Below are 26,835 nucleotides of genomic sequence, written 5' to 3'. Positions count from 1 at the left end.
TCACACGCTGGATTAGCCGGCTGAGGATGTGGCGGTTCTTGCTAACCTCATCGTTGGGGCAGTAGTACGTGAATTGATTGACGCTGCTACCCGCTCTTTTCTTAGTTACGTTCATGGTTATGTTACGTATGACGAGCGCGTAAGTGCAAGCCTCCCGGAACCCATAGAGATTGTATTGAAAGCTCTGATATTTGAAAAAAAAAAAATTACATGAGAGGCTATGAGAGACTTCTGGGCGATTTTCAACCTGACTGAAATCGCCCCAAAAGCGGCGGGGGCCATTTGAAGCACGACTTTAGCCTGATTGGACATTTAGTGGCAGATCAGACGTCTAGATTAGAACACTGATAACTACTGTTGCCGTGATATAATTGATTAGAAAAAAATCCCTTCCTTTTCCCGTTTGGCAGTGCGTCGCCCATATCGCCCTAATGAACACACCGCCCCTGATTGGTTTACTGCAGATCAAGGACTCAATCCTACAAGGCGTGTGGTGAAGTTAGTTGATATCTATGTGCTCGGCATTTGAAGGCCTGGAAGACCAGTGTCAGTGATATCAGCAACAATGTGTTCTGTGAGGCAGTTCCATATTCAGACAGCAGACTGTAGGGGGCTTCTGTCCAGGGAATTTGCAGCTCTTCCAGAGAGGGAGTTGACGTGCTTCCACCATTTCCTACTGGTTAAGGTCTTATCAGTAAGCTGATAATTGAGCATGACGTTGCTCTTCCTTCTAGCCTGCTTCTCAGCCTGGTTGTAGGATTGTCTTGCTTGGGCATATTTTAAATGGTTGTTAGCAGTGTTGTTTTACTTAAGCTGGCGGAAGAGGTCTCGCTTCTTCCTCATAGCTCTCCTGCACTTCTTGCCTTATCTCCAGACTTTTAATTGACAATTCCGCTGAGTATGTATATCAAATCAAATCAAATTTTATTGGCCACATGCGCCGAATACAACAGGTGCAGACATTACAGTGATAGCTATATATATATATATATATATATATATATATATATATATATATATAGAGAGAGAGAGAGAGAGTTGAAATTGGAAGTTTACATACATCTTAGCCAAATACATTTAAACTCAGTTTTTCACAATTCCGGACATTTAATCGTAGTAAAAATTCCCTGTCTTAGGTCAGTTAGGATCACCACTTTATTTTAAAATGTGAAATGTCAGAATAATAGTAGAGAGAATGATTTATTTAAGCTTTTATTTCTTTCATCACATTCCCAGTGGGTCAGAAGGTTACATACACTCAATTAGTATTTGGTAGCATTGCCTTTAAATTGTTTAACTTGGGTCAAACGTTTTGGGTAGCCTTCCACAAGCTTCCCACAATAATTTGGGTGAATTTTTGGCCCATTCCTCCTGACAGAGCTGGTGTAACTGAGTCAGGTTTGTAGGCCTCCTTGCTCGCACACATTTTTTTCAGTTCTGCCCACAAACTTTCTATAGGATTGAAGTCAGGGCTTTGTGATGGCCACTCAATACCTTGACTTTGTTGTCCTTAAGCCATTTTGCCACAACTTTGGAAATATGCTTGGGGTCATTGTCCATTTGGAAGACCCATTTGCGACCAAGCTTTAACGTCCTGACTGATGTCTTGAGATGTTGCTTCAATATATCCACATAATTTTCCTTCCTCATGATGCCATCTATTTTGTGAAGTGCACCAGTCCCTCCTGCAGAAAAGCACCCCCACAGCATGATGCTGCCATCCCCGTGCTTCACGGTTGGGATGGTGTTCTTCGGCTTGCAAACGACCCCCTTTATTCTCCAAACATAACGATGGTCATTATGGCCAAACAGTTCTATTTTTGTTTCATCAGACCAGAGGACATTTCTCCAAAAGCACGATCTTTGTCCCCATGTGCAGTTGCAAACCGTAGTCTGTCTTTTTTTATGCCGGTTTTGGAGCAGTGGCATCTTCCTTGTTGAGCGGCCTTTCAGGTTATGTCGATATAGGACTCGTTTTACTGTTGATATAGATACTTTTGTACCCGTTTCCTCCAGCATCTTCACAAGGTCCTCTGGGATTGATTTGCACTTTTCGCACCAAAGTACGTTCATCTCTAGGAGACAGAACGCGTCTCCTTCCTGAGCGGTATGACGGCTGCGTGGTCCCATGGTGTTTATACTTGCGTACTATTGTTTGTACAGATGAATGTGGTACCTTCAGGCGTTTGGAAATTGCTCCCAAGGATGAACCCATTTTTTTTCTGAGGTCTTGGCTGATTTCTTTTGATTTTCCCATGATGTCAACGAAAGAGGCACTGAGTTTGAAGGTAGGCCTTGAAATACATCCACAGGTACACCTCCAATTGACTCAAATTATGTCAATTAGCTTATCAGAAGCTTCTAAAGCCATGACATCATTTTCTGGAATTTTCCAAGCTGTTTAAAGGCACAGTCAACTTAGTGTATGTAAACTTCTGACCCACTGGAATTGTGATAGTGAATTATAAGTGAAATAATCTGTCTGGAAACAATTGTTGGAAAAAATTACTTGTGTCATGCACAAAGTAGATGTCCTAACCGACTTGCCAAAACTATAGTTTGTTAACAAGAAATTTGTGGAGTGGTTGAAAAACGAGTTTTAATGACTCCAACCTAAGTGTATGTAAACTTCCGACTTCAACTGTATCATTACAGATGATGTTTGTGACCTAAAAACATATCCTTATAATCTTTATCTTTGCAAACTGATAGCTGCTCAACTGAAGAACTTTAAAGATGGAAAAACAGGTACAGGAGAGTACATGCCTGGGGTATGGAAAACGCTGTCAATGTACCATAACCTGTTTGCATCTCAGATACAGACGGAAAACACAGGACCAAGTAAACACAAAAAGGAATACATAAATGAACTTAGTGTATGACTCATTTGTACAGGAGAAAGCACCTCATATACTTCATTATGGACAAATTAATCCAGATGAAGGTTTAATTCTGCTTTATGTAACAAGAACTTAAAATGTGATTTCATGAACATCAACAAATCTTGGATTACAAGGTTAGTCAGGCCTATGGTCAGAGATGAGAGATGTGTATGTGTGTCATTCAGTGTGAATGGGCAAGACAAAATATTTAACTGCCTTTGAACGAGGTATGGTAGTAGGTGTAAGGCGCACCAGTTTGTGTCAAGAACTGCAACGCTGCTGGGTTTTTCAGGCTCAACAGTTTCCCGTGTGTCAAGAATGCTCCACCACCCAAAGGACATCCAGCCAACTTGACACAAATGTGGGAAGCATTGAGTCAACATGGGCCAGCATCCCTGTGGGAATGCTTTCGACACCTTGTAGAGTCCATGCCCTGACGAACTGAGGCTGTTCTGAGGGCAAAATGGGGTGAAACTCAATATTAGGAAGGTGTTCCTAATGTTTGGTATACTCAGTGTATTTTTAAATAAGATCATCTTTGAGAAATAACAACCACCAAAATAAAAACCAGACAGTTAGGGAGACTCTAAAATTACCAAAAATGTCATGGCATGGGGCGCCCATTGATTTTGTTATAATGTTTGAGTCACTCAGATAGCATAATAACACGGCATAAGCCATTGCAAAACGTGTAGAATTGCATGAAATTAGCTTTACAACTGAATTTTTTTATCTCAGTCCAATGACAAAATGTGTAGAATTGAAGGAAACAAACTTTAAAACAGCAAAATTGTGTCTCTGGTCAAGAGGAGGGCCTAAAAAAAAATTGGTCACAGACTGCGCCATTGGTCCCACTACCACAACCCCCCCTCATGCTAACTTTTCCACTGCTGCTGAAGAAAATCCTAGGGGAAACACTGCACTATACTGGCAGTGCAGCCTGTCACTAGGCTTGGCAGTGTTCTGTCCCAGGGAGCATTCCAATCACAGAACTTCAGCTTGCCTCACATGAGCTCACCTGTTAAGTAGAGTGTGATGAAATAGACTCGGGGAGACTCAGGGAACAACTTCCAGGAAAATAAATCAAAACGTGACACTCCAGGGTGCATCAACAAATGCATCAACAAACGCAGATGCAGTGGTTATACAAATGTACTTAAATAATCCGACATGATAAATTCATTTACTCAACACATTCTGTTTTAGATTCATTTCAGAATTTCAGAAGAAACTACGTTTTCACTAATTGAATATTGGCAATGAAATGCAGTTGCAGCTCTCACTGTGTGTGTGTGCCTGTGTATGTTAGTAATTTCATTCGTATGAATGTCTCTTTCCTATCACAGGCTGCTGGTTGATATGGTCCCTCGAGTACGACAGACGAGGAACTACGAGCGATTTGAGTGACAGAAGAACACGGAAGGGCAGCGAGGGCACAGAGGGGGATGGGTTCTAGGCTACTACATACAGTATATGTACGTCCAGTGTCGGTTCTAGGATATGTATATCTACGCCCAGTCCCTATCCAGCTCAGCTCCATTCTTCCTGCTAGATCTCTCCAGTCACCATGACAAACCTATTGATTGAATTAGACCTCAAGGTGCCCGCCGAGTGGCATTTTTAGTTAGACCCAAGTGGTCCATTCTGCAGCGTTCCCCCTGTCTGTCTCAGACTCCAAACCTGACCGTCCATAGAAGTCATTACGAAGTCAAAGAGAAGATGGAGGAATTTTCCTTCAATGTTTCTCCTCCTCCTCTGTCGAATCAGGGGGAGGTAGAAGGACAGACAGAAGGACGTGGGCTGCTGAGTCGTCAGAAAATTATGTCACTGATGCTACAAAGGCACTGCACCTTTTCCACTGATTACAGTCTGGTGTTCATACAGTGGGGAAAAAAAGTATTTAGTTAGCCACCAATTGTGCAAGTTCTCCCACTTCAAAAGATGAGAGAGGCCTGTAATTTTCATCATTGGTACACGTCAACTATGACAGACAAATTGATTTTAAAAAATCCAGAAAATCACATTGTAGGAATTTTAATGAATTTATTTGCAAATTATGGTGGAAAATAACTATTTGGTCACCTACAAACAAGCAAGATTTCTGGCTCTCACAGACCTGTAACTTCTTCTTTAAGAGGCTCCTCTGTCCTCCATTCGTTACCTGTATTAATGGCACCTGTTTGAACTTGTTATCAGTATAAAAGACACCTGTCCACAACCTCAAACAGTCACACTCCAAACTCCACTATGGCCAAGACCAAAGAGCTGTCAAAGGACACCAGAAACAAAATTGTAGAGCTGCACCAGGCTGGGAAGACTGAATCTGCAATAGGTAAGCAGCTTGGTTTGAAGAAATCAACTGTGGGAGCAATTATTAGGAAATGGAAGACATACAAGACCACTGATAATCTCCCTCGATCTGGGGCTCCATGCAAGATCTCACCCCGTGGGGTCAAAATGATCACAAGAACGGTGAGCAAAAATCCCAGAACCACACGGGGGACCTAGTGAATGACCTGCAGAGAGCTGGGACCAAAGTAACAAAGCCTACCATCAGTAACACACTACACCGCCAGGGGACTCAAATCCTGCAGTGCCAGACGTGTCCCCCTGCTTAAGCCAGTACATGTCCAGGCCCGTCTGAAGTTTGCTAGAGTGCATTTTGGATGATCCAGAAGAGGATTGGGAGAATGTCATATGGTCAGATGAAACCAAAATATAACTTTTTTGTAAAAGCTCAACTCGTCGTGTTTGGAGGACAAAGAATGCTGAGTTGCAACACCATACCTACTGTGAAGCATTGGGGTGGAAACATCATGCTTTGGGGCTGTTTTTCTGCAAAGGGACCAGGACGACTGATCCGTGTAAAGGAAAGAATGAATGGGGCCATGTATCATGAGATTTTGAGTGAAAACCTCCTTCCATCAGCAAGGGCATTGAAGATGAAACGTGGCTGGGTCTTTCAGCATGACAATGATCCCAAACACACCGCCCGGGCAACAAAGGAGTGGCTTCGTAAGAAGCATTTCAAGGTCCTGGAGTGGCCTAGCCAGTCTCCAGATCTCAACCCATAGAAAATCTTTGGAGGGAGTTGAAAGTCCGTGTTGCCCAGCGACAGCCCCAAAACATCTCTGCTCTAGAGGAGATCTGCATGGAGGAAGGGCCAAAATACCAGCAACAGTGTGTGAAAACCTTGTGAAGACTTACAGAAAAAGTTTGACCTGTGTCATTGCCAACAAAGGGTATATAACAAAGTATTGAGAAACTTTTGTTATTGACCAAATACTTATTTTCCACCATAATTTGCAAATAAATTCATTAAAAAATCCTACAATGTGATTTTCTGGATTTTCTTTCCTCGTTTTGTCTGTCATAGTTGACGTGTACCTATGATGAAAATTACAGGCCTCTCTCCTCTTTTTTAAGTGGGAGAACTTGCACAATTGGTGGCTGACTAAATACTTTTTTCCCCCACTGTATCTCTAGCTCCCCTTGGACAAGATGGCCGATTCAGATATGCATTGTAGGATCTCTCTCCTTATGGGATTTCAATGGTTTCTAATAGGCCTTTTCTTTTGTTCAGTAACACTGTGTGTCCAAAATGGCACCCTATTCCCTTTATATGCACTACTTTTGACCAGGACCCATAAAAAGTGCACTATGTAGGAAATAGGGTGGTATTTGGCACACAGCCTATTTCTGTTTATGACACCACTGCTCAAAGTAGATGTGTTGCGTTTATGTAGGCATGATGTAGTAGCAGGTAAAGTATATTTTAGGGTGGTAGTTACTACTATTAGTAGCTGTAGGACATGTTTGCTATCCCAAAAAAATCTGCAGGGAAAAGTGATTTCTGAGATGCCCATTGTATTATCAATTGTAGACACAAGAGTATAGTATGGAGGAAAATAGTGTAGCACAGATGCACAGTACAGTGTGTGCAATAACAACATGACAGAAGACTCGTCTCTATTGGGGTGTCCCAAATGCCACCCTGTTCCCTACATAGTCACTATGGGCCCTGGTCAAAAATAGTGCACTATAGAGAATAGGGTGCTATTTGGGACAAAACCTGTATCGTTTGATTAGTGAATATGAACGCACAAATGTCCCTGTCGCCAGCTCATGTTTGCTGTATTGCTTAAGAGGGTCACATTAAGGGGTGTTGAATAAAAGCCTGTGGCAGACCATCAACAAACAACATGACTGGAGCCAAAGACTCTAGCCAGAGATGATTACGCTGGAATTAAAACAAGTCATTTTCTGTGCACTGCAGCCAAATCTGTTGGCTAGAACACAACAGGTCATCCCTTTTTAGGCCATTCCCTCTTCTTTATCTAATTCCTTAACCAAATCTGAGGGGGGAAATACGGTCATCCTGGCAAGTAAATATACCATATATAATTATGTTGTTTTAAGCTTTCACAATCTGCCACGCTGGATGTAGGACACTACATGACCAAAAGTACATCTCATTCCAAAATCATGGGCATTAATATGGAGTTGGTCCCCCCTTTGCTGCTATAACAGCCACCACTCTAATGGGAAGCCTTTCCACTAGATGTTGGAACATTGCTGCGTGGACTTGTTTTCATTCAGCCACAAGATAATTACTGAGGTTAGGCACTGATGTTGGGCGATTAGGCCTGGCTCGCAGTCGGCATTCCAATTCATCCCGAAGGTGGTCGATGGGGTTGAGGTCAGGGCTCTGTGCAGGCCAGTCAAGTTCTTCCACACGATCTCGACAAACCATTTCTGTATGGACCTCACTTTGTGCACGGGGGCATTGTCATGCTGAAACAGGAAAGGGCCTTCCCCAAACTGTTGCCACAAAGTTGGAAGCACAGAATCGTCTAGAATATCATTGTATGCTGTAGCGTTAAGATTTCCCTTCACTGGAACTAAGGGGCCTAGGCCGAACCATGAAAAACAGCCCCAGACCATTATTCCTCCTCCACCAAACTTTCAGTTGGCACTATGCATTGGGGCAGGTAGCATTCTCCTGGCATCCGCCGAATCCAGATTAGTCCGTCGGACTGCCAGACTGCTCCAGAGTCCAATGGCGCCACTCCAGCCAACGCTTGGCATTGTGCATGGTGATCTTAGGCTTGTGTGCAGCTGCTCGGGCTATGGAAACCCATTTCATGAAGCTCCTGACGAACAGTTCTTGTGCTGATGTTGCTTCCAGAGGCAGTTTGGAACTCGGTAGTGAGTGTTGCAACCGAGGACAGCACTCAGCGGTCCCGTTCTGTGAGCTTGTGTGGCCTAATTTTAAGGGGTGTCCACATACTTTTGTATATATAGTGTATGTGGTTTGCAAAATGAAAATAATCCACATAAATCATTGTTAAATGAATTACATGAATACGGTAATACAATGTTGACCCATTGCACAAGGAGTGTGCTTAAGGGCTCTATTCAAGCCGTATCGCGGAAATTCAGCGTTACAGCATGATTGAAGGTAATGTTCCCGGGTTAGCGGTAAACACGGCAGATGTCGGCTCAATAGGAAATTACCTTTACATTTCTGTAAATCTTCAGGATACATATTGAATAGAGCCCTAAATTAAGATGATTGAAATCAAGCTATTAAGATGTGTATACTTATGCCGTCTTTCATAATACTGTACCAATGAAAGTTGTCCATAAGTCATTAGTTATTATAGTGCATTATAACACAAATACATTTTTGTACATATAGAAAGGGAATGTTGTTTACAGGTGGGACGGGTCATTGCGCTCACTGCAAATGGCTTTTAGACCAGGATTCAATCCAAGGCTCATTATAGAGCAGTGCGCTGGACAGCCGACAATGCACTTTTAAAGTTAATTTACACTTGAGCTGACATTCACAGCATTTGCCATGAATGTGATCTCCCTAATGCCGGGAAATTGCTTTTCAAAGGTGCATTGTCGCATGTCAACTGTGCTGCTTTATAATGCGCTTTGGATTGAATCCCGCCTTACTCTAATTCTGACCAGCACCTTTTGTACATAGCAATGAATTATTGTACATAATGTAATATAAGTTGATATGTTTACATTGGTATTGCCAATTTAAACAGAAACTTGTTAGATAAAGGGTTGCGGTGTTGTTCTGTATTAAGAGTGCTTAAGATAAAAGTCTATATTTGTCTTCTCAAAGGAAAGTGTCATTAGATGTACTGGAAGTTCAGGATCTAGGATCTGTTTGAATTTACTACGATAATGTGATTGAGCATGAGTTGCACCACTGTAACCTTTGTTTTTTGTGACTGTTTTCAGTCGAAAAGTATGGATATTAATGCTACCCCAAAACTTTATGCCTGTTGTCAAGCACAACACTAAGGCTGCATTAAACCCCCTACAACTCATCCAGAATGCCGCAGCCCGTCTGGTGTTCAACCTTCCCAAGTTCTCTCACGTCACCCCCTCCTCCGCACACTCCACTGGCTTCCAGTTGAAGCTCGCATCCGTTACAAGACCATGGTGCTTGCCTATGGAGCAGTGAGGGGAACGGCACCTCCGTACCTTCAGGCTCTGATCAGTCCCTACACCCAGGCGAGGGCATTGCGTTCATCCACCTCTGGCCTGCTGGCTCCCTTCCTCTGCGGAAGCATAGTTCCCGCTCAGCCCAGTCAAAGCTGTTCGCTGCTCTGGCACCCCCAATGGTGGAACAAGCTCCCTCACGACGCCAGGACAGCGGAGTCACTCACCACCTTCCGGAGACATTTGAAACCCCACCTCTTTAAGGAACACCTGGGATAGGATAAAGTAATCCTTCTACCCCCCCCCCCCCAAAAAAAAAAAAAAAAAAAAAAAAAAGTATAATTGTAAAGTGGTTATCCCACTGGCTATAGGGTGAATGCACCAATTTGTAGTCGCTCTGGATAAGAGCGTCTGCTAAATGACGTAAATGTGCCCTTGAGCAAGGCACTTAACCCTAATTGCTCCTGTAAGTCGCTCTGGATAAGAGCGTCTGCTAAATGACTAAAATGTAAAAAAATGTAAAATGCTGCGTTCCAGGCTGACTACATTGCAGAAGCATGCCAGATCTCACAACGCCTAACCCTAATATCAGTTTACCATATCATATGATAAAACAATCTTGATACCCGACTCTGCAGCCAATGATGTGGCACACAACCATTGGTTCATGCAATGCATGTCTGCAATGTAGTCGGCATGGAACGTGACCTAAATCACAGGCTCCTTGGAGCACCATGGCTCTTAGCCCAAAGGCCAGCAGGTGGCGATATTGAGTCATTTCATCTTACCTTCCAAAGGCATTGTATGCAGCCTGCAATTCACTCAGTATCGCTCGTGGACCGTTTCATACCTAAAACATTCTCCATTCAGGCTGCAAAGGCGTCAGTTTCCTCCTTTACTATATTTAATGGTGAGAAGGCAAAAAAAAAAGGGGGAAATATGCTAACTTTTTTTTATAAAACACAATTTTCCACCACCATGCTAGAGTGGCTAATGCCTAGGAATGGTAGTCCCGGATGTTGCGTATCGTGTTCAGCCAATCAGGTTGCAGCAGTCTGTTGTTTACCCCTGGCTGAATGCAGGGCGCAACATCAGGAAGTAGCATTAGCCACTCTAGCATGATGGTGGAAAATGGTATTTCATAAAGAAAGTATGCATATTTTACCCACCTTCTCACCATTAAATATAGTTGAGGAAATCGACACCTTTGCAGCCTGAATAGAGAATGTTTTAGGTACGAACCAGTCCACGGGGGATACGAGCACTGGCATAACGCAGTTTCTCTGGACCACAGCAAGGTTCGTTTTTTTCTTTTTCAAGGCCTGACCCACAGGGCACAGACATCAATTCATCGTTTATTCCACATTGGTTCTACTTAATTTCAATGAAATTACGTGGAAACAAAGTTGATTCAACCAGTGTGTGCCCAGTGGGGAGGCACTTTTCCAGTCACATTCCTGAAGCCCAAGAAACAAACACTTAGTTTCCTAGTACATATGGAAATTAAAAAGTTTTATGAATGACTTTTAGGAGGGTTACTGTCAAAATGATGTATTACATTTTTAAAAATAGACCGATGTCAGGCACATGGTCCCTCAGAGCTTGTGGGCCCCCTGCCTTGTGGAGGTGTGTGGTAGGCCAGTGGATACCGGCTGCATACAATGCGTTTGGACGGTAAGATGAAATGACTCAATATCGCCATCTGCCAGGCCTTTGGGCTACATGGCTCGCTGGTCTCGGACACCAATCAAAGATAGTGAGGTATCAAAGGAGGCATATCCTTTATTAGCAGATGGAAATGTCATCCTTTCCAAGCCACAATTGCACTGCACAGAAACAAAGCCTTAACCATTGACCTGGGGCACATTCTGTAAGTAAACTGCTCCAGAACTTTGCAGATAGAAATGTAATGAATAGAGCTGACATGATGCGTAACTTTACAAGACAGAAGATCATATCTGCTCTACAAAATGCATTTCTATGATAATTACATATTAATATAGTATAACATCGCACACATCTGGACAGATCCCAGAATTCTGGAAACTGTAGAATATGAACTTTGAAAGTTTACTTGCAGGGAATTGCTCTTGTAAACAGTTGGAAATGCTGTTGTTTGTGATTGTCTACTTAATGTCTAGCATAGTTGGTAATGCATTCACAGAAATTATTCAGTGTTTATGGTTCATGTGGTGAGGTCTATGCTTGCTGCTGTATGTACTCTATATTTGTTACACTTAAAAAACTCACTGTAACAGTCAATGTGTTAGGGGTGTTTCTACACAACTGAGAGAACTTCACTTTTTGGGAGAGCAGGGTTGTGTTCAGAAGGCACCCAATGTAAGAACACGGACAGAAACCGGGAGTGACTACCTGAACTTGGCCAATAAGAAATGCAACTTTTTATTTTCCGACCCAGGTTATTTTTTTAAGGTCGTGCAAAATAGTTCATTTGAGCTCCTACTTTGAACAGTAATCACACAAAACTCAGGGCTGGATTGAATCCGTATTGCCGAAGTTCAGCCACATAGCGCGCTTGAAATGTAAAGGTAATTTCCCATTGGGCCGACATACTGTATGCAGCAGCGTTTACCGTGAATGCAGTCTCCGCTAACGTGGGAACATTGCCTTTAAATGTCAATCAGGCTACAACGTGGAACTTCAGCGCTACGGATTGAATCTAACCCCAAAAATATTTGGTTTGCAATGTATCTACAATGTGGTTCAGTGGTCTCAAAGTTTTTGAGATGGCAGCAGTTAAGATTTGCATAGGCTTGTACACAATCAACTGTTAGGAAAACATTTCAGCAGAAAGGCGGACTACTCGTGTTTGCTAACACAGACACGCACAGCTGAGCGTCAGGACAATGTTGGCCAGTCGGTCATGAAGTGTGTAGTTTTATGTGCGAATGTAAATATTGCAACTGTAATGCCTGTAGTGTAAACAATGTACATTTCTATAGAACACACAAGACTGAGACCCATTTGTCACAGAAAAAGTTTTATTGAAAAATAAAGTTATATCCTGCTTATTCGTCAGAAACTGTGAAAACAAAATGTTTCTTTTTTTGTACGGTCATAATTTAGTCCCAGAACAATCGTTGCTTTAGCTTTTCCATGATAGCTTAAAACAAGGTTGAGATTGAAAAGAAAGGTAATTATGGATATATATGAATGCAAATGCTGATTTGACAACTGAGACATTTGATGTTGGGTTAAAGAGACTTGAGGAAACCTTTTCATGCCCATAATACATCTTCCTTTCAGCTATCATTTTGAGTTCCATTAATGGTTTTAGGACAAACCAATTTAAAAAATAGACAATTACAGAGGCTATTTCTATTGGTGCTCAAGATCCCTAATTTATAAATAACAACCAATGAAAGGAAAGAAGCAAACAGTTGACAACATACTCTAAATAAGCCTGACTCTAATAGGAATAGAACAAGGCCACTGCCACACAGAATCAGATGCTTTTATACGCTGTATTTTACCCCACTAAAAGCCTTCGGTAAACATGTCCACAACAGCATTAAGACACATTTGCTTTAACCATCACCACTAAGTCCAACGCATACGTTACTGTTTACCTACACAGTACATTTTACAAGAAACATTATCCTTCTAGCAAACTATGTGAACTCAACTAACAATTTTCTCTGGCAGTAGGTCCGGTAGATCTATTGGGCAGGTACTGATAAGCGAGTCTAGTAATAACCATTAAAAGGCACATCATGTACTTTTAAAATGGTAGCTTGGCTGCAGATCGTATACACAAACTTAATAAAAAATGATCTGGACAGTACGGAGAAAAAAGCAAGTCGTAAAAAGTAAGTGACCAATTAAAAGACAACGTATCTATATTTACAAATGTGCAAATGGTTTGCATTAAGATCTGAAAATAAAAACATCACAAGGTTCTTGCTGGTATTTACAATAAAAAAAAGGGGTGTGCTGCTTTTTGTACCAATGTTATCATCACCCCGAAAGCACAGTGATGAGAGGAGAGAGACGTGTATGTCACTACTGTCCGGTCTAACACATTTCATCAGTGTCTAAGTGGACGGTCTCAAGGTGTGTCTGAAATGACACCCTATTCCCTGTATAGTGTACTACTTTTGACCAGTTTCTATGTTTCTACATGGCCTTTTGCAGCCATGTTTCCAAAGCATTTGGATATTATCTTTGCAATTTCTCATTCTCTCTCATCACTGTTGCTGGGGGGTGGTCAGATTGGACAAACAACTCCCGTCTCATCCATCCACTTGAATGTACGCGTTATATTATATTTTGATAAATAAAATTACCCTCTGTAAAAAGAAAACTCCTTTTCTATAAATAAAAAGAAACAATTCAGCAAACACAGAGATAAAGATCTGTATACAAAATAAATAAAAAAAGAATTTAAAACCCATATGAAGAATATACAGTATTAGTAATATATTTTGTTAAACTTCAGTAAATATTTTAAAGTAGTGCATTATTTCCATTCACAACAAGGACTACTAATTCAAACTTTTATTGACGCTTTAGAAAAACGAATTGGCAGGCAAATTAGGACCCTAAACGATTTCCAAATGAAGGAAACAAGTCAACTGAAGTCGCAGGTGTGTGTGTTGCTCTGTCAAGAGCTATAACTTACAGTATATCCATAGAAATGACGTGTGTATGTGATCTTTCGGTCTAATGTATACATAAAGATGTAAATATCTAGAGTACAAATATTCATGATCAATATATTTATTTAGAATTTAGAATATTTTTCTGATAAATCTATTGTGGCCAAGGCAATGGGCCTGTGTGATACCGGTGATTGAGATGACTGATTTTCGATCTGCCTGGGTCTAGGTGTGCCCTTCCCCACTGCAGCTCTGATGGTGTTCTACTGTCTACAGCACAATACCACACTATATCATCTATGTCACACAGACTCCCCGTCAAGTACAGTGAGGGAAAAAAGTATTTGATCCCCTGCTGATTTTGTACGTTTGCCCACTGACAAAGAAATGATCAGTCTATAATTTTAATGGTAGGTTTATTTGAACAGTGAGAGACAGAATAACATCAACAAAATCCAGAAAAACGCATGTCAAAAATGTTATAAATTGATTTGCATTTTAATGAGGGAAATAAGTATTTGACCCCCTCTCAATCAGAAAGATTTCTGGCTCCCAGGTGTCATTTATACAGGTAACGAGCTGAGATTAGGAGCACACTCTTAAAGGGAATGCTCCTAATCTCAGTTTGTTACCTGTAAAAAAAGACACCTGTCCACAGAAGCAATCAATCAATCAGATTCCAAACTCTCCACCATGGCCAAGACCAAAGAGCTCTCTAAGGATGTCAGGGACAAGATTGTAGACCTACACAAGGCTGGAATGGGCTACAAGACCATTGCCAAGCAGCTTGGTGAGAAGGTGACAACAGTTGGTGCGATTATTCGCAAATGGAAGAAACACAAAAGAACTGTCAATCTCCCTCGGCCTGGGGCTCCATGCAAGATCTCACCTCGTGGAGTTGCAATGATCATGAGAACGGTGAGGAATCAGCCCAGAACTACACGGGAGGATCTTGTCAATGATCTCAAGGCAGCTGGGACCATAGTCACCAAGAAAACAATTGGTAACACACTACGCCGTGAAGGACTGAAATCCTGCAGCGCCCGCAAGGTCCCCCTGCTCAAGAAAGCACATATACAAGCCCGTCTGAAGTTTGCCAATGAACATCTGAATGATTCAGAGGAGAACTGGGTGAAAGTGTTGTGGTCAGATGAGACTAAAATCGAGCTCTTTGGCATCAACTCAACTCGCCGTGTTTGGAGGAGGAGGAATGCTGCCTATGACCCCAAAACACCATCCCCACCGTCAAACATGGAGGTGGAAACATTATGCTTTGGGGGTGTTTTTCTGCTAAGGGGACAGGACAACTTCACAGCATCAAAGGGACAATGGACAGGGCCATGTACCGTCAAATCTTGGGTGAGAACCTCCTTCCCTCAGCCAGGGCATTGAAAATGGGTCGTGGATGGGTATTCCAGCATGACAATGACCCAAAACACACGGCCAAGGCAACAAAGGAGTGGCTCAAGAAGAAACACATTAAGGTCCTGGAGTGGCCTAGCCAGTCTCCAGACCTTAATCCCATAGAAAATCTGTGGAGGGAGCTGAAGGTTCGAGTTGCCAAACGTCAGGTTCGAAACCTTAATGACTTGGAGAAGATCTGCAAAGAGGAGTGGGACAAAATCCCTCCTGAGATGTGTGCAAACCTGGTGGCCATCTACAAGAAACGTCTGACCTCTGTGATTGCCAACAAGGGTTTTGCCACCAATACTAAGTCATGTTTTGCAGAGGGGTTATTTCCCTCTTTAAAATGCAAATCAATTTATAACATTTTTGACATGCGTTTTTCTGGATTTTTTTGTTGTTATTCTGTCTCTCACTGTTCAAATAAACCTAACTTTAAAATTATAGACTGATCATGTCTTTGTCATTGGGCAAACGTACAAAATCAGCAGGGGATCAAATACATTTTTCCCTCACTGTAGCTATTGCATGTGACTGATCTGACCTCCTGATAATCAATTCTTGAAACATTTGATTGAAATGTATTAATGACAAATTATTATTTTCATTGGCTACTGGCAATGTTTTGGCACACACCCCAGCACATCCCAGCTGGTCAGTCAGGTGGGTGTGGTTGTGAATGTGTGCGAGCTGAAAACTCAGCCTTTAGTCTGTACATTGGGAACATGAGGAGGGTCAATCTACCATGCAGGGCTACAGAGGAGCCATGGTGGACTGTGTGTGTTTCTGTGTGTATGTGAGCTGTAGTTGGGAATGACCACGAGGGACAATGCCTCAGGATTAAAAGTGATTTGCGATTTGGAACATTTAAAAGCGACATTATATCTACATCTGACCGCTCCCCTGTCCAGACGCGACTACGAGGAGCGGTACAGTTACAGTGTAAAACTGGCTCTGCTTCTTCTTCTTCACACTAGCATTCCTTTAGGTGAAGTTTCCTAGGTACAGATCTAGGATCAGCTTCCACTCCCCCAATCATGACCTTAACCATAAATAAGGGAAATGCTAAACTGGCCATAGATCAGGGTCTATGGGCAACTTCACAATACTTTAGGTTATGTTCCCAAATACCATTCAGAATACATGCCCTGTGCATTGCTTCATCCTAAGTAGTATGCTAGTGTGGACATTGGAACAGAGCCTTATTGCCTGGGCCGGCCCCTTATGGGTCTCCAGTGCAAACCTACATAGCTAAAATAGTTCAAATATAAAAGGGGACAGGGGGCAGAAAGGAAAGCATGCTGAGTGTGGCGACACACACGATGCGACTACAAGCTTGGAGAGATACAGTGGGTGGATTCACTGGTCCACAGACTGCAGTACCACCCACTGCCACACAGCCAAGGGGCAGTAGGGAGCTCTGTTGCCATGCGCTCCGCCTCAAATATACAGCGACTCCCATTGATTCAAGTAATTCAGGCCGATGCGCAATGTCTCTTTTTTCTTTACCCTCCTTTCCTCCTGCCCGTGTCTTACTGACAACTGTTCCATTGACATTCCCAGTTCCCAGAGTATGTATGTAGCTCACTGGCCTCTCTCTGTCCACCGTTTTAATTTCCACAGTTTACTGCCGATTCTGTCCGTCTGACAAGCTGATCAAAATGCCTTAAAGGTCAAAGTTCAGGCGATTAAAAACGGATGTAAATAATACAGATGTCTCCTTGTTGTCTGGTTCCCAGGCTGCTCTTCCTCCCTCCAGAGGCCTGGCTGTGGGAGGAGTTAGGCTGCAGGACTGCAGGTGTGGAGCAAGGGGGAGGAGTCAAGCCGTCTGAGTGGTTAGAACTAGAGAAACCCCATCCCCCATTCCCTGCAGCGCTCTGGTAGGGTACGGTTTCCAATCTAATCCAATTCGATCCTCTCCACACACCCAAACAGACAGGGGCTATAGGCAGCCTTTGCACAGCGCCACCTGGCCCTTCATGTAGTCCCGGCAGGGGCAGACGCGTTTGAGGGAGGGGTGGGCGCCGGCGCAGCTGAACAGCAGCAGGTCCGACTGGAAGACGCAGTGATGACGCGCGTCGCTGTACGCAGGCACCACCGTGTCGCCCGACGACTCCACCGTCTGGCAGTCCATGCCGAACCTGAGACAGAAAATGGTAAATATTCAATTCTACTTTATTGTCCACACAGGGAAATTCATTATGCTGCCGGGAGTACATAAGACACAATATACAGTATACACATAACAAAGAAACACAAGTAAAAATGTATCTGTACATCTGGGATATCATATAGACAGACAGAAAGAGACAGATGGACAGACGCTGTCAGGCAGACAAGCAGGTAGAAAGACAGGTAGACACAGTCAGGGCAGACAGACAGACAGATTGAGCATCACTGTGTCTGCTATGATGCACTACAGCTCAAAGAGAAAATTCCTTTAAATGATCCCCATTACATTGAGTCCTGACGTCTCAATAACCACTCACTGCTGACACTGACGAGTGAGTTTAATTTGAGATTGCTTATATTGACATTTGACAATTGCAATAAATTCTGCTTCCTTCTGAGATCTGTCTATCATTTTGTCTCTGAATCTTTATTAAGGGAATAACTTGTGTGCGACCTCTAGTGGTTTAAGAGCAAAACATATTCAGCACAGCATCAGACAGGTATTGAACGTATATTTATGCTATACCGCCATCTGTTGGGTAGAAAGCAAAATGCATGTGTGCATGTGTCTCGGATGTGCATTTGTGTGTGTGCGAGTGCACGCGTTTGCATGCAGGTTTAGGTGTACTTTATGTGCACACACTAACCGGGCCAGGTCCTTGTCCTTGTTGAGGTGCTGGAAGAAGGAGGGCTCGCAGATGAGCTGCTCCTCCTGACACACCTGCTTACAGGAGCTCCCCGGCTCAGCCAGCTTCACCTGCAGAGCACTGAGGGGAGGCCACATCACCTGGCCATGGCAGAAATCCTAGGGAGAAAAGGAGAGAGAGGGAGGAAAGGGTGAATGGGGGCGGGGGAGAGAAAGGGGGAGATGGGAGAGAGGGAACGGTAACGGGAGGGAGAGAGAGCGAGAGAGACAGGGAGGGAAGAAAGAGGGGACAGGGAGAGAGAAAACTGGAGAGTTATATTAAAGTAATTTCACATTCAGTATTGAATAGTCAAAATACAAGAATGAGTGAATGAAAGATAGAACGTGGATCAATTGCATAAAAAAATGACAACAGCTCATATTGTGGCTGCATTGCTGTAACAATATCCCTCTATAGGACAGATGGCACTATTGACAGCTTGTTTGTTCACAGTGTGTAAAGTGACATTTCTCCTGAGACCTATTTCCCAGGGCTGGCATAGGACCCTTTTGGGACAGGACAGGGGTGCATAGGGACGTCTCTTCATGCAGACAGGATAAATCAAATGTATTTCATAAAGCCCTTTTTACATCAGCATTTCTCACAAAGTGCAGCAGAACAGATGCAGAGGAAGAGAGGGAGGGAGACACCGAGAGAGGAACGGACACAGAGCCAACTCTGCAAAAAGATACATTCAGAACCAATCTGTTCACAGTCGATGAAGAGAGAAGCAGCTGCATGCTGTCATTAGTAGCTACAAAGTCAACACCAAGATAAGAACCTGATAGAAAGATGAGATTCCCTACCAGACAGAGGTATAGTATACATGGGCATGACAAATAGACAGATGGGAGGAGAAGGAGAGGCCAGTTGGGCTCTAGTCTGAAACAGGACAGAGTTCCTTTTTTCAGTGAAAATGCACTGTAGAATACTCCGGAGGCTCTGATAACCCTTTCACACTATTGTGCCAAACGGAACCATACTGTCCTGGCTCAGATACTTTCTTTCAATATTGTCCATTTTAGTAAGGCTCAGTTCGTTAAAAGGGAGCCGAGCTGGCCCGCTAACATATATGGGCCTGTAATCAAGAAGCGTCTCAGAGTAGGAATACTGATCTAGGATAAAGGTCTCCCCTCTTATTTATGATGACGTAAAACGTCAAACTGATCCTAGATCAGCACTCCTACTCTGAGACACTTTGTTAATATGGGCCCTGGCGCCAGTCCGCCTAAGCAAGCAGAGAGGCATAGTTAGCTAGCCATGCCCTGCCTAACCCATGCTGGAAATAAGCAGTTTGTAACAAAACTATGCTGACCTTGTACCGAACTGTACTCACCGGAAAGTGAGCCTAAAAAGTACAGTTAGGGTCGGCACAATAGTGTGAAAAGGCTCTGACTGCTGTACTGCGGAATGGAGAGGACCGTTATAGTGAGGTCGTACCTGATTCTCAATGAAGGCGTTGACTCTTTGCAGCATCCCCTCACAGGTGAACTCATAGGGCAGGTAGGGCTCGATCTGGGGATAGAGAGGTGAGTCAGGCTAGAGCTGGACATAAAGCTCTTCTAGGCTGTAGAATGGCACTCAGCTTGCTTAGAGTATGGGCCTGTGTCTGCTTTAGATGTGCCTATGGTGGGACAGGTACTGATGTGAGGAAAGGAAAGAGGCTGGGGGAAGAGAGAGAGAGAGAGAGAGAGAGAGAGAGAGAGAGAGAGAGAGTGTATGTGTGTATATATGCGCGTCACAACTCTCCAACCCTGACCGAGGTCCTCTAGACGGAAACACTCCAGAAATATATATATATATACAACTACCTACAGTAGCGCCGAGGATATCAGCGAGAACTCAACATACACTATAGTCATTATGTTCTGTAGTCGACAGAGCAAAACTCAATGAGACAAACTACTGAGCTGCATCTTTGTTCCATCTAAACAACTTGTTATACAGTGCTGGGAAACACTCACTTGGTCAACTAAACTCTGAGATCAATTTGTGATTGGTGGAATAACATTCTATGCTCTCAGCCGTAGAGAGCGGAGACAGAGGTTGCATCATAAATGGCACCCTATTCCCTATACAGTGCATTTGGAAAGTATTCAGACCCCTTGACTTTTTCCACATTTTGCTACATTACAGCCTTATTCTAAAATTGATTAAATTGTTTTTTCCCCTCATCAATCTACACACAATACCCCATAATTACAAAACCAAAACAGGTTTGTAGAATACTTATGTAAATAAGGTTTTTCATTTTGTAGTTTTTGCACACCCCCAAAAAATATGCAAAAAAATGTACAAATATGTTTTCACTTTGTCATTATGGGGTATTGTGTGTAGATTGATGAGGAAAAACAATTATTTAATCAATTTTAGAATAAGGCTGTAATGTGAAAAAAGTCAAGGGGTCTGAATACTTTCTGAATGCACTGTAATGCACTACCTTTGACCAGAGCCTGGGCCCATAGGGCCCTGGTCAAAAGTAGTGCCCTATAAAGGGAACAGGGTGCCATTTGGGATGCATACAGAGAGAGAAAATTAAGCTGAGGGCTGTTAGTCTGGACATAGGTCAGAAACCATATGAGACACAGTAGCCTTCTCTAATGAACAAACCCATTGTTCGGGCACCCCTGCAGAAGAACACGAGTTGTGTGTGTCCCCAATGGCACCATATTCCCTAATCCCTACATAGCGCACTACTTTGGACCAGAGCCCATAGAGTAGTGCACTATATAGGGAATAGGGTGCCATTGGGAACACAGACACGAGGTCTGCTTGCCCCTGGACTTAAATATGCATGGTCCCAGTGAGAGGGGAGAGAGAAAGAAAAGTTCTCACTTTGCTATTCTCAATTCATCTCTCTGTGAATTTGTCTTATTCTTCTATTCTAATCGGGCCCCCTTGTGAACACGCTCTCTGCTTCCCTGACTGGTACAATCGTTTGCGTATCTGAGGCTTTAGGAAATGAGACTGGGAGAGTTTTCATTTCAGACTGTGCTAAAAGAATAGAAAGGAGAGAATGTGAGCAGGGAAACCTATTATGTTTGTGTGTCTCTGTGTGTGTGTTTTAAGGGTACCTTCTGACTGAGGATTGAGCGGATGGCTCTCTCCACCTCTGCAGGGTTGTCGATGTTCACCGTCCACACGTGGGGCTGGCCAATATACACCTCAGCATATGGGTGCTGGGAGGTCAACTGCATGGGAACACATTTTTATTTAATTTCTTCGACTGCCATAAAAATACTTTTGGCAAGCTGAAGAAAGCACACAATATATTTACGTTTATATTTGAGTCATTTAGCAGGTTTGGCAGATGCTCTTATCCAGAGTGATTATTGTGTACAATCAATCATCAACATCAGACAATACTGAAGAGTCACAGTAGCTGAATTAGCTAGTCAGCTAATAATAGACAGCTATTTTTCATCTGTAGCCCCTTGGCAGGCTAAAAACAGATAAACGCATGACAGAATCAAACACATGACACAGTAGTTCAGTAGTAGGAGAGCATTGAGGTCGAGTCACATCACAGATGAAGAACTACTGTGCACACACGCTCAACAAACTAGACCCTATCATTTAGCAAACACCAGACTGACTTATTACAGAGGACCTGTCATGAATAAAAGAAAGGAGAGGTAGCAGCACAGAAGAGAATAGGTTATGTCTCTCTCACACACACACACACACGCTTTGACTGGGGTCCCTAGGCGGAGTGGCGCCTCTCACCTCTCTCAGGGTGGGCTTTCCCTTGAAGAAGTCTGTGTTCTTGCTGCTCTTGGGCGGGGTGAACTTGGGGTTGAGGAAGGCACAGCCATTAGCTATTGCCTCTAGGGGGGCGGGGCCTTCGTAGGGGAAGGACAGGCCAACAAACAGCTGTGGAGCAAAAGAGCATTACTTTTACATTGACATTGACATTTAGCAGACACTATTGTCCAGAGCAACTTACAATTAATGCATTCAACTAAGTTTAGTAGGAAACAACAACTACATATCAAAGTTATTGCAAGTAGACTCTTCTTTGAAATAGCCCCCATCAGCAGAATCAGTGCCAGGAAGAAAAAACTATTGCAGTACAATATTTTCTTCTTCTGAGAAATAAGAGCAGACACCTCTTATTTCCTAGAATTCCCACAGCCTTGCCATTGATTTCGTTTGTTTGGTCTGCACCAGCAGCATACAGAGGCTCAGACAGCTTTTATTGGTTTTTAACTATTCCACAGTGTTCTGCTATAAAACGGTGTCGTAAAAGAGGGCTTCTCCTGTCTGGTAAGCAGAGCCACAAGTTCTCAGTCGCTTTTGAGCGTGTATGTGGTGTCGGCCCAAGGAGGGGCTAACGCTGAGTGAATGAAAATGTGCGCATACAAACAATGACCAGAGGAGGAAGTAAGGGGAGTGGTGTTGTTACCATAAGCATGCCGGGGTAAAATGTTAGTGACTGAATTAGTGAGTGGTGATTATGTTTATTTTTTATTTATATATTTTTATAGCAATACAGATCTGTATTAAAAAAGCTGAATATTGGCATAGCCAGCAGAAAATGGACAGACTCTGTAAATAAGTGTGTCATGTTTTATGTACTTAACATTGAACCCATCTCGTTCAAGCACTTCTTGGCACTGATACAAGTACTGTAGCTACAGTACTTGTATTACTTGTTCTACTAGCACTTCTCGTGAAACACACTCTACACACAAATACGGCCCTGTCATTGGAGAGAAGAGGCCATGCCAATCATCACAACAAAGACTCCATACACACAGAGGACAATAGCAAACCCATTGAGTTGGATGACCAAAGCAAATATCTGAGAGGCTCTCCAACATGCTGGAACCAGAGGTGACTAGTCCGTGAAGCGTGCCACAATAATGTGTTTGTCTGAGGCCCCATTAGTAAAAAGAGAGCCATTGGAGCCGTGGTTGTTATAGCGGAGGGCCGGCGACGGCCACAATGGCTGGTCTGTGAGTCGGCAAGAGCCAGATCCCACTGGGTCAGTGCCGGCCCTGCCTGGAGAGACAGAGGGTCTCTTTAGTTCGGCCCACTGTTGGCAACACTGTTGTACATGGAGTCTCCCATACCATCCCTTCTCTTCAGCCTATACCTACCAGCCTTTCCCTATATCATCCTTCTCCTCAGCCACTGTACCTCACTCCTCAGCCACTGTACCTCACTCCTCAGCCATTGTACCTCACTCCTCAGCCACTGTACCTCACTCCTCAGCCACTGTACCTCACTCCTCAGCCATTGTACCTCACTCCTCAGCCACTGTACCTCACTCCTCAGCCACTGTACCTCACTCCTCAGCCATTGTACCTCACTCCTCAGCCACTGTACCTCACTCCTCAGCCACTGTACCTCACTCCTCAGCCACTGTACCTCACTCCTCAGCCACTGTACCTCACTCCTCAGCCACTGTACCTCACTACCTCGTGTGGGAATGTAAAACCAGGCTTCTCCAAATTCGCTCCTTAAGAGCTACTGGGTGTGCAGGATTTTGTTCCAGCCCTGCAGTAACACATCTAATTCAGCTAGGCATGGTCCAGAGTTAAATCCTTATCATTATTATTTAAATCAGGTGTGCTAGTGACGAGCTGGAGCAAAAGCCTGCAGTTCAAGGACAGTAGCTCCCCAGAACCGGAGTTGGAGAACCCCAATGCAAACAATGAACAGCAGTGGGACAGACAGTATTGACTGCAGCTGTCAGCGTTTTGTCAACAGGTGGCAGCAGAGGCTGAGTGGTGGTGTTTCCTCCAAGGCAGTGAGTGTGGAAGACTGCAGTCCAGTGAGCACACAGGCCTGACAAACAGCTGCTATTTATAGAGCAAACTCCTCTCAGATAGTGTAGTGTAGCATAGCACAGCATAGAATTGCACAGCATACAAAAGCATAGCATAGTATATGCTAAATGGATATTGTGAGAAGGAATCTATATGGGGGGTGGTGAGAAGGTGAGAGGCAACCAGGCTAGTTGTAAGTGCCCTTCAATGAAATACAGTACTTCAACTACAGTGAACAACTTCAGAAGAAGAATGTGGTCATATGCCAGTATAAAGAAGGCTGAGACCTAGGAGAGAAAAGCCAGTGATCCACCACTAAATACTGCAGACCAATGCATCACATTGGGCTGTTATTTCAACAGAAGGGCCCTTTTGCAATGGCATGGTTCTGGAGTGAAGTTTCCCCTAGTAACAGAATAGATGCTTGCAAGCAAGCATGTCACTGTACTGCTTACACCTGTTGTATGCTGTGCACGTGACAAATAAACTCTGATTTGATTTTGTTCAAGGGTCCCTGAATCTTAACCATAACAATTAGTGGGGAAAATGCCAAACTGACCCAAGATCAGAGTGTACAGGCAACGTCACCCTACTCCAGACCAATGCATCATCTTGAACTGGTATTTCAATAGAAGGGCACTTTTCCATAGCATGACAGAGGAGATGCAAACAGCCCATGGTTAAACCTCCATCCACATTCCACACAAAGGGAAGTTGCAAATTGCATGTAGAGCGGGAGGACAATAATTGTAGCCAACTTCCTTCTAGGTACAAAGCTGAATTCTGTTTCTCACAAGTCATAAAGAGAGAATTAGGACCTTAGAGCCAATGAAAGCGGGACAACATGAGCCCTGTCTTCGATTCAGTTGGAAACGCAAATTAGTATATGTTTTGTGAGATTTAGTATTTAATTAGGATCCGCATTAGCTACAGCCAAAGCATTCTTAATACCAATGCCATATAATATTATACTAAGGCAGTATAATGCTGGCTCATTTCCAATTCAAACAGTCCCTTCCACCCCTGCCCTATTTTATACTTTATCTATGTATTCCGTGTCGTTTTGCCAAAAATCTCGGGGGAACAATTAACACAAGCAATCTGTTAGCAGGTAAATGCTTTATTCATAAAGAGGAGCAGGGAGGAAAGTGTGGCTGGAAAACACCTTGCCTCGTTCTTCTTGTTATCTCAACAACACAATACTGCTGCTAAACAGGTCTGGATTTATGGCAATTAATTAGCCCCTCCCCCCCGTCCGGGCTTCCATACACCGAGGTAATGAGAAGATCTTGAAGATCTCCTCCACTCTCTTTCTCTCCTTCCAAAGATCTCCTCCACTCTCTCCCTCTCCTTCCAAAGATATCTGATCGCTCTCTCTTTTCAAGCCTGACTCTTGCTGGTTTCCAGATTTTACACAGTTTCTCCCGACAGGTTTGCACAGAATCACAGCATCTTTTCAGACTATTTAGGACAGGTGTAGCCTGGCCCAGATCTGTTTGTGTGCACGACCATAGGAGTTGGCTATACAGCACAAACAGACCAGTTGTGTGGCTTGAGAACAGGCATTGTGGTTGGAGCTTCAGAGGGTCGTTGGGCTATACAGTACAAATAGATCTGGGACCAGTTGTATGGCTAGAAATCAGGCAGTGTGGTTGGAGGCGCTTCAGAAGAAGTGAACCTTGAGCAGTTGCATTGTGTCAAGAGCAGTCGCAGGTCTGGGCATGACATGAATGGAGGCCCTGGCTAGCATACGGCCCTGTTGAGGCGCTCTGGGCGAGATCACTATGATTAATGATGACGTGCTGAGAGATCCTGACACTCGCCTTGACACTTTGAGTGACTTCATTATGGCAGCGACATCATACACCATCCACGGGGGTGTGTCGCACTCCCAACAAACAGAGTGTCGGTGTGTGTGTGTGTGTGTGTGTGTGTGTATGTACATCTTAGAACATTCTGTGGTGTTCAGCTAACTGCTATTAAGAACAAACTGCTCATAACATTCTCGTTTGAATAATCATCCCACTGCCCACTTAAACTTCAGGAAATTTTTTTTTACCACTTATTGTTGATTGTTGTCTTTTTCGTGACTGTGTGTACATGCTGTTCACTGGCAAACCAACTTCCCATCGGGGATTAATAAAGTATTTCTTACGTCTTATCTTATCAGGAACCTATGCCCCCGAGTCCTACAGTGTGGCAAGTGTGGTTCCTCTCTCTAGGGCAGGAGTCTTCAACTCTGGTGTCTGTGTGTGTGTCCGTGTGTACTGTATATGTGTGTGTGTGTGTGTGTGTTTGCAAGCTCTCACCCTGTGTGTTTGTGTGTGTGTGTGTGATGCTCTCACCTTGGTCTCCCTGAGGAGGAACTGCAGGTCACGGCCGCTCAGGATGCCGTAGTTTCTCACATAGCTGGGTAAGTGCACAGTGCTGGTGCCGTGCACAGTGGCGTGCACCTCCGTGTAGGTGTGGATGATGTCAAGGTAGGTCTTCTTGTCCTGAAACACACAGTAAGAAAACAACCAGTCAGATAGACCCTACCACTGTACATACTGTAGTCCACACTGTGTATTGTACACAGTACATAACCTCCTTAAAATTATTCTGATTAAATAACAGCCATAACATATTATAAGGCCTATTATAAGACATAAAGGTTCGTACATGCTTATTACAAAAAAAGTGTCCTCCCTCAAACTGGAAATGTCTAGACTATTTTAGCTGAGACTACCACAGGAAATTATTTCAGGCAAGGAGCTCATTGCTAATCAGAGATGGCTCCTCGCTGGAGTAAACTGACTCAAAACACTTTCGAGCAAAACAAACGGAGAGA

General features: G+C 43.5%; 1 protein-coding gene and 1 pseudogene across 1 annotated transcript in view; one reads left to right on the top strand and one right to left on the bottom strand.

Annotated features, from left to right (window-relative positions):
* The window catches only part of LOC123484415, a 44,311-nt pseudogene extending 39,825 nt beyond the window's left edge, over positions 1–4,486 (top strand).
* Positions 4,487–15,829: 11,343 nt separating this feature from the next.
* LOC121554440 (alpha-1,6-mannosylglycoprotein 6-beta-N-acetylglucosaminyltransferase A) overlaps positions 15,830–26,835 on the bottom strand; it is a 96,067-nt gene continuing 85,061 nt past the window's right edge. Inside the window, 6 exon segments of the mRNA XM_045214760.1 lie at positions 15,830–17,514; positions 18,193–18,350; positions 19,672–19,746; positions 21,306–21,422; positions 21,958–22,104; positions 26,351–26,500. Coding sequence (XP_045070695.1) covers positions 17,316–17,514; positions 18,193–18,350; positions 19,672–19,746; positions 21,306–21,422; positions 21,958–22,104; positions 26,351–26,500 — 846 coding nt within the window. The 3' untranslated portion in view covers positions 15,830–17,315.

Source organism: Coregonus clupeaformis, unplaced genomic scaffold (assembly GCF_020615455.1).
Source record: "Coregonus clupeaformis isolate EN_2021a unplaced genomic scaffold, ASM2061545v1 scaf0305, whole genome shotgun sequence".
Classification (NCBI taxonomy): domain Eukaryota; kingdom Metazoa; phylum Chordata; class Actinopteri; order Salmoniformes; family Salmonidae; genus Coregonus; species Coregonus clupeaformis.
This window is presented reverse-complemented; position numbering and strand designations above follow the sequence as displayed.